The 11,324-nt window shown below is 37.8% G+C and overlaps 1 protein-coding gene across 2 annotated transcripts in view; it reads right to left on the bottom strand.

The window, feature by feature from the left end:
* cntln (centlein, centrosomal protein) overlaps nt 1-11,324 on the bottom strand; it is a 108,772-nt gene that overhangs the window by 47,760 nt on the left and 49,688 nt on the right. For both annotated transcript variants that reach the window (XM_016495034.1, XM_016495041.1), the window contains exons 11-12: nt 10,304-10,425; nt 4,651-4,746 (exon numbers count right to left, since the gene is read on the bottom strand). In XM_016495034.1, the coding sequence (XP_016350520.1) occupies nt 4,651-4,746; nt 10,304-10,425 (218 nt within the window). The remainder of the gene's footprint in view (nt 1-4,650; nt 4,747-10,303; nt 10,426-11,324) is intronic.

Here is an 11,324-nt window from a genome sequence, read left to right as displayed (position 1 = left end):
AAAAATACTGCTGCAAACAATTTGCACCCTGTGTGGACAGACTCACATCCATAGTAAAGACCCATTTACACAAAAAAAATCAAAATAAATAGAAAAAAATAAATAAAAAAAGTATAATAATAATAACTATATTACTGTTCACATCAACACATGATAACAGTCAGTTTATTTTAAGAATGTGCTAAACGTTTGTTGTCTGCCACTTTAAATGCTCAAGCTCTTTAAAGCACTATAAATTCTAATTGACTGTCAAAGATTTTATCGTTCATCAGCTGAAAAAAAAATCGTACTGAAAGTGATCCCAACGATACTGTTCCTCTATGTTATTATCGTTATAGTTGTGGTGTGAATTTTACACTCATAAGAACTATAAGACTCCCATTTGTATTCAAATCCAGAATAATTGAGCTACGATGTAAGAAAAGAGATATTTCAATAAAATCTACTGCTTTTAAGTTCCCTTTTCTAAGAGTGAGCTAAAAGAAACAGCAAAACATTCAATCATTGAATAGTGAGCTGCATATTTTAGGGCATCATTAATCAAACAAATAATTAATGGAGGGGGCAAAAGTTGTGCTAGGCTTCAAAACAGACATCAAGCATTCTGACTTTATATGTTCTTCCATTTCTGTCTCTCTGTCTGCGACCCAGGGCAAAAAGACACTCATTACTCCTAATACCTTATAGCAATCAAGATGAAAAGCAAAAAACAGCAGCACAAGAAGGGTAAACTTTATTAAACTTCATTAAAGTCAAAGTCGGGGATCATGTCTGTAATGGTCACACTCAGTGGAGGGCGAGCAGCGTAAATCATCTCAAAGGCTTTTTTCCAGCTTAATGGCTGGGTAATTTATACTTTGATGTCGTTTGAGTGTAGCTATCACTGTCTAAGGGCTGTTTATTCTGTTTATGAGGCCTAAATAATTCCTGGCTCTTTTTACCCATAAACCCTAAGCAACAATTAACAACTGCGGACATCCCGAGCAGAGGCAGATGCATAATGAGGAAGAAAGAGCAGATGAAAAAAGCACTAAGAGTGGGGGGAGAGATTACAAATGGGCACCGTGCAAATGATACCAAAGCGAATCCAGTCTTGTCTCGGTAAAAACAAGATATTTTAATCTCAAAGCATCCAACACGCTGCTTTAGTTGCCCCAGCAATTGACTGAATTGCTCAACTGAAATTGAATGTTCTCTCCAGAGAGCTATCCAGACCTTTTCCTGACAATGGATGTGGGTCGCCTATGCAGGCGTTCCTCTGTTATTAAACACAGGCTTTCATTGGTCGTTCTGTTTTCCTGCTGATTTTAATTTGCTATTAGCAGTCGGCACATATGTCCCTGAGGCAAAAAATCTAAATGATTACCTACAGTAAATGCACACTAAAATATACAGACGTATAGAGGTAGTCTTGAACAAATACAGGTAATGTGTCAATTTAATGCTTTTTTTGTAATGTTTTTTTTTTACCCCAAATTAATTCAAGATTAATTTATTTCAAATACACGCTAAAATGCAATGCACTTGAACACGTCATTTTTTTCAAATATCTGAATTAAAATTATTTAAGGCATATAAAAAAATTTATAAAATGAATTAAAATAAATTATATTGTAGATTTTTGTGCATCACAATTTTGGTAAATGCATAATACAAGTGTATATATACACACAGTCACAATGCACTCAGCAAAATTTTAAGGAACAAAAACCTACAAACAACACGATTATATAGTCACTCAGGTTGGAAATGCTCCGTTATACATGCATGAACTGTATAAGCTGAAGTTGAACAGTGAATGAACACAAATAGACTGAAGCGATTTGCTAGCAGGTTAATAAACTCACCCAAACCTACCCTACAAATATGTCATTAATCATACACAACATAAACACAATATTGCAACTTGTTTATGCATATGTGAATGCACACTCTCTATAGTGGCTCACTGAAACAAGTATAAAGTAACGCACAATGAATAACTAATGAATTAACATTGTAATTTTTCATAATCTACAATATGGATATTTAATTTATTTAATTGATAATTCATTGATATAGAATAATAATTAAGATCTGTACACGCATATATTCAGTTGGTAAATAAAAAATATATTACTATTTACTTGGCTACACATCAACATTTTAAGTCTAATTAATATGCAACTTCATTTTTCAAAATCCAATGAAAACAACTCCAAAGAAAACAATGTATAAGAAATAACTGTGTTTTCAACTACATTTTTAAAAGATTTGTCTTTTTCTTTATCATGTCACTGACCCACTTAACAGCGAGGCCTAAAAAAAGACATCTCCATTCGGACTCAATATCTGCTAGAAAGTGTGCAGAATAGGAGACCTTCAGACTATGAAAAGCACTTGAAGGAAATGAGTGCAGCGAGATAAGGCAGAGGCAGCCCACCGCTGCTCTGTAAGTATCCAGCAGTCGTCTCCGCTGGCAATTAAGAAAGCCTAAAACTACAGGCCTCAATAAGGTAATTAACCATTAGCAGATCATCGCGACGCTTATGAACGCAACCTTCACAAGCACAATCATCCTAATATGGTCAGTAAAACGGCAACCTGCCATCTTCTGCCAGCGCAGACCCATTGCACAGCCCATCCTTAATTGTGGGCCATCAACAGTAATTTAGCTCGCTGTCCCACATAACAGCTTGATAAACAAGACTGGCCTAATTACACCTTGCATGTTCCGACCCAATCCTCTCAGAGCAAACGATAAATAAAGCAAGGTTAAGTGCAAACGAATAGAAGTCAGGAAGCGGAAGAAACACAGAGCGTGCAGGGGACCTGTGCTTCCACAATCACATAGTCGGTAATGTTCGTCTCGGGCAAGTGGAGATCAAAGACAGTGCTCCCCTTCCACCTCAACATTGTAGGTTTTTTTTCCTTCCCGCTCCTGAAAGCACGAGTTAGGCTGTTCTAAGTTTACTCAGTGCTCGCTGGAACGGGCATGACAGGGATCACGGCTAACCCCGAAGGACAGGTGCTGCGTGGCTGGAAAGAGAGCAGCTCCCTCGTGCTCCTCGCAGGTCACTTCCAAGCAGCGCGTTAGTGCGAGCGCCGCGGCAGAAGGCCCTTAACGGGGAGTGTTGGCTGCTAGCCTGTAATTAGCTTGGACAGCTCAGGCTCAAAGAGAGAGAGGGAGGCAGCCAGGCTACATCATAATGAGCTCAGCTGGGATTAGGAGGACAGGCAGCCGGCAAGGTGGGGGCGTGAAAAGAGTGAGCCCTCCTGTACGAGCGAGCCGGGGGTAGAGATCAAGCAGGGGAGGGCCAGGCCACACTGGCTGGCAGGGTTAGACCCGTCAGCAAAGGATGGGCCAAATGAGGCCTGGCAAGGAAAGGGCCAAGGCGGCCTAATGAAGCGCGAAACCTCCAGCAGACGAGATCAGCAGTAATTAACACATGTGCGCGCACGCACTGTCACTGAATGTACCCCCGAAAAATCTCGAGGGAGCAAACCTCAAGACAGGAATGTCAGTGTGTTTAGCTGCTATAAATGTCTGGAGTTGCACCGAGCATCTGTATTCAGTGTTGTGTTAAGGAAGTTGTTTACAGAAAAGCCTGAACTAATTTTCTTTGCATTTGATTTTTTTAGACAGAGCAGTACAGTTTGACATGCAGAAAATGGACAATGGATTGAAAGATTTAACATACTAGCTTTGAAAGCACTTACAGTAGGTCTTCACGAGCACATCTGGCAGTATGGATGAGGCTTGACGCACGTGTGCAACCGGTGTCGACTCGCGCCTGGCTCCGCGTTTAAAATGAATGTAAATTCAGTCTAACTGCTTGCTAATTTCACTTGGATGAAATGAAACATTCAGCACATTTTCCACTTGCTCTTAAAATGAATAAATCAATGTAATACTTTAATAATTGACTTAAGAAATACAGTTCTTTATTTATAAAAAATAAACAAATATTTTCTGTGAAATTCAGTAATTAAGTTAATTCTGTAAAAGTAGTTATACCATTATAATCTTGCCTGCTGAAGAAAAAAAACAATAGAACAAATTTAATGGATTTCAGGGTTATAATGGGTATTTGTGTGGTTTTAATGTAAACTATAATGGTGTCTATTTGATGGATTCTATTGGTGGGATGTAATCTGGCAGATGGCAACCAATAGAACAACAGTAATTCCTATTGGAATAATGCCCAAAACAAAAAGGAATTTTGTAATGGTTTAATGGAAACTATAAGAATTTCTGTGATGGTTTCCATTGTTTTTTTCAGCAGGGTAATGACACCCATACTGTGCTGCACATTATTGACAATACCGAGCTGAAGCTTGACTTTGCAAATTTAAAATCGCAAATCAAATCGCAATCGCAATATCTGTCAAAAAAAATCGCAATTTGATATTTTCCCCCAAATCGCACATCCCTAACTTACAGTGAACCAAAATTTCAGTCCTAGAGGCAATCATTGTAACTTTGGGTTGTGAATGTGCTAAAAAGCCTTGAGATGGACAGCTTTTTCCCCTAAGTTCTGTTTGAAATGACAATATCATTTTTCTTGAAGTGTCAGCAGTCATCTATGTGAAATTGCAGTAGAATCCCTGCTGGGTGCTAATAATGACTGTGACGGCTCTACATGACCTGACAAAATGACAGACACTTACTTGTCAGAGAGTAGCTTCTTGTTCTCCTCCTTATAAAACACCAATTCATTCCATAAATCCTCTCTGTCCTGCTGCACTTGTGTTTTGCATTTTGACCTGAAAAATTGGAGGAAAAAAAAAAACAGTTATACAAATAGCAGCATCTTTCTGACTAGAAACATATGAGAATTTTAGGCTTGCCACTCTTTCTGTGAAAAAAAAAAGTACAGTAATTAACTCCCGAAACCCAAAATATCAGAAACATTTATGAGAAGATATTCTTCTAAAATTCTTGGTCAAATAAATGTAAGATTACACCCATAAAATTGTAATTATGTGGGCTTGTTATCTTAACATGCACATATATTACCAAAAACATATACTGATGGCTCACAGAATTCTAAACTGCCAAAAAGCGGTGAAGCCACCAGAAGTTTTTGGACCACCAGAAGTGTTTGAAACACCAGAGTGATAGCCAATATTTTGACTGAAAAAGACCCAGTCTGAAGTCTATCAGTGGGACATTATTTATTTATTTATTTTCATGCTCTTTATCTTTAATTGTTACTGTAGATGTTAACTGTAATGTCTCTGGTTAGTTTACACAAAACAAGTGACAGAAATCGTAAGTCTGTCTACTGCACAGTCCCGAACTGCAATTTACCCAACACAAAATGTATGTAATTATGCAGGAAATATTAAGTATGAACATGTATCTGGGATTATTAGCAAAAAATGTCTAGAATACAACATACAACAAATACCATACAAAGCTTTAATACTATATTGCATTAAGATTCACGGTCGTATACCACGCATTTTCTTGAATGTTTGTAAACATTGCGTAATATCTTCAGGTCTTTTCACTATAGTCAATATAAAAAAAGTTTTGATCTATGTGTTTTTTCTTCTTCTTTTTTTATGTCTTTTCACTGACCAACATCCACTGCAGACTACTAGAAAAATTTGAGAAAAAAAACATTCTAGGGCTAGGTTGGTTAGTGCAAATTACTAAAATGTTTAAAATGTCAGTTTGCGTAGTTTGACATATATACTATAATTTTTTGAATTAAACATTATTTGAACCAATTTAACCAACATTAAGCCATAAAACACTGTTGAATCATTTACATTCAGTCACTATACTAATAAAAACGTCTCGGTTACGTATGGTAACCGAGACGTAGAGTAGTCAGAAGCAGAACGATGTGATCGCTCGGCTCCGAAGCGAAAAGCTGAATATGCGCTGCATCTGCTGCCTACTTATACTCACGCTGTGATCAGCGGCAGCTGGATGCAATAATCGCATGCCAATGTGCATTGGCTCGTTTAGTTTACACTCGAAGTAGATTGGTCTCTCTAAGCGAGATCCCAATTTCGTCGGTCATCCGACGTGACGTCGAGAGTGACCGACTGAAAGGGAACTAATGTAACACACAATAATTACATAACACACAGTGGATAATTAGCTATGAAAAGATGTGGAGAGTCATTTTTGTGGCTGACCTTACTGCATATGTATTTGTAGGAGTTTCCCGTTCAGACAAAAACATTATGAGAGAAGAGTATTTAAATATATTACGCAAAATGATCTCCTAAGATTTGTGGCGGTCAATTTATTGGTATTTGCGATATTATTTAACGCCCCAAAAAGCATGTTTTAATTCATTTTGTGCCTGTGTTGTTAGTAGATTACATGCACCCAGTTATCATCGGCTCTGCTTTTTTGCAACCCAATGTTAATGTGCCCTGCTCTTGGTAGACTGTGTTGGTCATTATGGAAATGATCTGGCTGCATCTGTGTTCTTTAATTTGCACATTGTCAGTAGATCCCCCGCAGAACTTTCCACTCCCATCTACGCATGCTTAGAACGTTTGCATTGTATTAATGTACTGGACTTCAGATATAAAAACAATGAGTCATTAGGTAATGTTTACAAAGTTTACATACTACCTAATGAAATCAGATGGTTTCCCATTTTCAATTCAATAGAATGTGTGGGAAACCCAATATGGCCGAGTGGTGGACCATTCTTATCTAATTTACTTCGAGAGCAGAACTGAAAATTTCATTTTTAGTGTGATTTTTGCTTTTCACATGGTAAAGAAATAAATCAATAAATCAATAACTTGTATAAAGAGGATAAAAAAAATGAAATCAGATTTTCACTATATTCAGCTGTGGTTTGAATGTAATGCAAATGTGTGGTTTGAATAATTTGTGTTTGTCAAAGTGAAAACTATCAAGTTCCGTTCCTTCCACTGACACTGTAATAAAAAAGGAACAACAAAAGGTCTCTCTCAGTTTGCACACTACTTTAAGTCAATATTACACAAGCAGAACCGCTCTGTAACACAAATACTATTTAAACCCTATTCCACAGACACTCTCCTCTCATAACGTCCTTGAACCTACTGTATGGCAGAGTGCCTTTGGGTTCTGTGGGAGCAGACCTACATCATGTGAAAACATTCACCCTGAGAAGCCACTCCTCAGCTAACAGCTTAACAAGCAGCAGCCCGGAGATCTTCCGTCTTAATCCATTGTGAAATTCAGTATTAAAGCTATGAATGGCCTCCTGAAGGACGTACTCATGAAACAGACCTTAGAGAAAGACATCTCTATTCCCCTCAAGCCTCCTTCACCTCCATCTCACTTCATTATACAGTGAGCGAGTAAACTGCGAGAACTTTTCTGAAAAGGCAGCGGCTAATTTCTTTGATTCAGCGAATCTGTTTATGAGTGCAACTTTGATCAGCGTGTGGATGTTTTAATAAGTTTTAATTTTATTTACGCATCCCAACGCACCCAGTCTGATTTACAAACTTGAAAATCCCTTCTGGAGAAAGAGAGGGTATGTTTTTATGTTTTGCTAATAGTGGTAGCGCTAATCGTGAGTGACGTCGTGGGTTACACAGGGCTGCAGCATTCTAATGAGATGTTAGTCTACAGCCGAGCTCTGAGACTCCTGCTGGGGCCCGCTTTCGCTTGTGCTAATACATGTGTAATAACACTAACTCCTCTAATATATCCAGATTGATGCATGCCTGACCATCAGAAATGGTTCTTTGGCCAGAAGATGTGGCTTAGGCTAGCAGCTCGCTAACCGATTTTCCACTGGTTTTGAGGCATTAGGCACATTTGCATAACTGTTCAAAACTAGTTTGTTCAGCAGGTAAACGTAACAGCCCCACTAACTCGACTCCCTGAGGATTACTGACACTACCAGCTCTGTATGTAATATGAACGTTCCCGTAACAGGACTGGAAAGCTAAATAAAACAAGAGCTCTCTGGAAAAGTAAGTGTTTTTCCCCCCTTATCAAAACTAAGAGGAAGGAGATTATCAGAGACTCTTTCTCTTTTGTGCCTCTGTTACAATCACACACACACACACACACACACACACACACACACACACACACACACACACACACACACACACACACACACAGTAGAGGTGAGTAAATTCACACTCCTTTCACACGGGATCACGTTGCACTGCTGTTTTCTTTAATTAACCCAAAGAGAGCACAGCTGACAAGGTCAACACTTGCATCCCATGTGGATACTCAACATACGCTTCCATTATATACGTTTAAAAGGCTTGTGAAAAAGAAAGGGGAAAATGTTAAGGGGGTTGGGGAAATTGTCATGACATTTTGCTGCTTCTAGGGTGCGCGTTAAATATCGCATGCGATTAATCGTGCAGCCCTAGTTAAAACCAAAGACTCAAAGGAGGGAATCAAAACCTTTTCTTTCAATCTTCCCCCCTACTTTTTTCTTTCTCTCTATTCTGCCGATATAAACAGTCACCTTGGCCTTTTCAGGATGAAGTACTTCTGCACCCCTCTTCCTAAGAGCCAAAGCCTGTGCTGCATTTCACAGCGATAAGAGCAAGGGTGGGAGGGATACAATGTTAAAAGTCTGTTAAAACTAGTTATTTCTTTTTTTATGCATGTGAAAACTGAGTGGTGAGTGAGTGAACCAAAGCAGAGTCGCTATCCTTCTTCTATCCTAAAATTGCAATGTTTTTTTTTTTTTTACACTACACAGGACACACAAGGACACATTTCTCAATACTTATGTCACCTTTTCAAAAATCTTTACACATGTCTCCTTACCAACTTTTAGCTCGGCACAGCAGAAAATTCACATCCAAAATAATTTTGCACTAAAACTACAGTACCAAAACACTTAAAACATACATGTTTTTAAATCAAGTCATTCTTTCATAATGCTAACAAAGCTTGTCACCCAACATACTTTGTCACTCATAAAACAATGACCTAAAACACTAACAACAGGTAATATTATACAATATTTTCATCTGTAAAATTTCTTTCCAAAAAAGAATGGCCTGCATGACAAGTGGTCATTGTTTACAATTAAATAAAAAAATAATGTTTGCTATTAAAATGAAAGACTAACACCTGTCCAGCTACTTCTAATTTCTAATTCTAATGTTTTTTTTATATTTGGAATATATTTAAACAATATTACTCTAGGAATGTAGAAAATTGCTGTCTTGTTCAGCTTTGAATTATGTTAGGTTTTTAACTTCAACAGCTTTGAAAACACTCAAATCGGTCTGTAGGTACATAGAATTTTGGTGGTTGTGTCTGAGTGAGCAAAGAATTCCTGTAATTTGAAAGAAAGTAGTCACTGAATGTATTTTAATAGTAGTGTTTTTGAGTGATCAAAGTGTTGAGATATGGGTCCTAGGATCTGTACAAAACTGTAATAAGCAAGAGGATGACAGCTACATTTGTATTATTTAGGGGTGGGAATCACCAGAGGCCTCACGATACGATATTATCATTGAAAAGTGTTACCTTAATATTAAATATCAATATATTCTTTTTATTCACTTCTATGTAACAGAATCAGATATAAGTTTTTTGTTTGTTTGTTTGTTTGTTTTTTTGGCTAATTATCAAAATAATGTAAAGTCCTACAAAGCTATTATTATCAGAGCATATGAGCAGAGCATAGCGTCACTGAAGGTAGCATCATTTTAGCAGCGTTGCCCAGTACAGCTGAACTAGCCTACACCATGTTACAGCACAGTAGCGCTACTGCAAACCGGAACAAGTATACGGCATAAAAATTTCCTGTCAGCACGTTATTTGTGCGGACTTTGCTTTTCCGATGAGCATGAGCGGTACACGAGCGGAATGCACATTCATAGCTCGGAATATTGAGCTGAGAGTCAAACGAGGAGAGTGAAACATGCGCGCTGAACACTGCCGGGCGCGACGCGGCGCTCCATATATATATTATTATTATTATATGTAGCCTATATTTTCGGTGTATCCCTACTTACATCCCCTCTTTGTTTACAAATCCGAAGTAAGTCCATACATCCGATTTAAACGCGGACGGGGCTTTCCTGATAACTTTCCGCAATGCTGCCCTCTTTATTTTACTAACTTACTGAATGCTGAAGGTGACCCAGGTGAACTCACCAGAAAAAAACTCAACACCACCATCTAGTGGATTGTAAAGAAATTGATTTTATTATTCTACCAAATAGTATAATAAAATATCGATACTTGGCGTCCGTGTATCGATACAGTATTGCCGCGGAAAATATCGCGATACTATGCTGTATCGATTTTTCCCCCACCCCTAATATTATTATGTGCAAATATCAAGTTTTAAATAGTACTTACAAGTCATGGGTATCTTCAGCTTCCTTCAGCCGCTCTTTCACTGTTCTGTAGTTGGTCTGAATGATGCATAAACGGTCATGATGTTTGGCATGGGCTCTTCGCAGATCCTCATTCTCCTTAGTCTGTAGTTTACAGATGACCAGACATACATACAAACACAATTAAAATCTTAAATCTTTATTGTATGAATTAGATGAATTAAAATGTGCACATAACCATTACAATGGGCAGTGGGCAATCGCGGCCTAGTTCCACACCACACACTTTCAATCACATAAGAGTTTAAAAATTAGGGTAAAACGTTAGTTTTCACGATCAACTTTGCTTATTAGCATGCATATCTCTAGCATGTTGGCTGTTTATTAGTACTACTAATGCCCTATTCTGCATGACCCTATTTTAGACTCCTTAATCCTACACCATACCTGAATAACTTAACAACTACCTTGCTATTAATAACAAGAAAATAAGGAGTTTTTTAAAAGCAAAAGCCATAGCCAATAGTTAGTTAATAGTGAGCATTGACCCCTGGCAGGGAGCTTGATTGACAGGTGATCTGTCCAGTCATAACGTAGAACTGCCATGTTGTCAGTCAAAAAAAAAAAAAAACGGACAGGAGAGTAGATTAACTTCGGTGGACGTAAATTGAAAATGGTGTGTATTGACGTCTTTCCACGGTTGAAATAAAATTCCTTCTGATGTTCATTAGTTTATTTCATGCTAAGTAAATATGAAAAGACGATCGGTTCACGTTCCGTTTGAACTGAGGTGCTACAGTGATCTGTCACGACATATTAAAGAGCCACAAAATGCTATTTATTGTTTGAATTTCTTAAAAACAATGATAAAAGTTGAAAGCCAAGACTTTGTTTCATACCAGAAGTAACCTGCTCTTTGCTCAGTGATGTATTTTTCACTGCGTGAGAAAATGATATGTGGCAATAAAAAATATACAGTTTAATGTGTAACCAAAACACCAACCTTATTTTGAAAAGTCTACACATTACTAGTTACAGCTGTT

This window comes from Sinocyclocheilus anshuiensis, unplaced genomic scaffold (genome assembly GCF_001515605.1).
Source record: "Sinocyclocheilus anshuiensis isolate Anshui unplaced genomic scaffold, SAMN03320099.WGS_v1.1 scaffold517, whole genome shotgun sequence".
In the NCBI taxonomy this organism is placed as follows: Eukaryota; Metazoa; Chordata; class Actinopteri; order Cypriniformes; family Cyprinidae; genus Sinocyclocheilus; species Sinocyclocheilus anshuiensis.
Note: the sequence above shows the minus strand (reverse complement) of the source record. Positions and strands in the feature narration are given on the sequence as shown.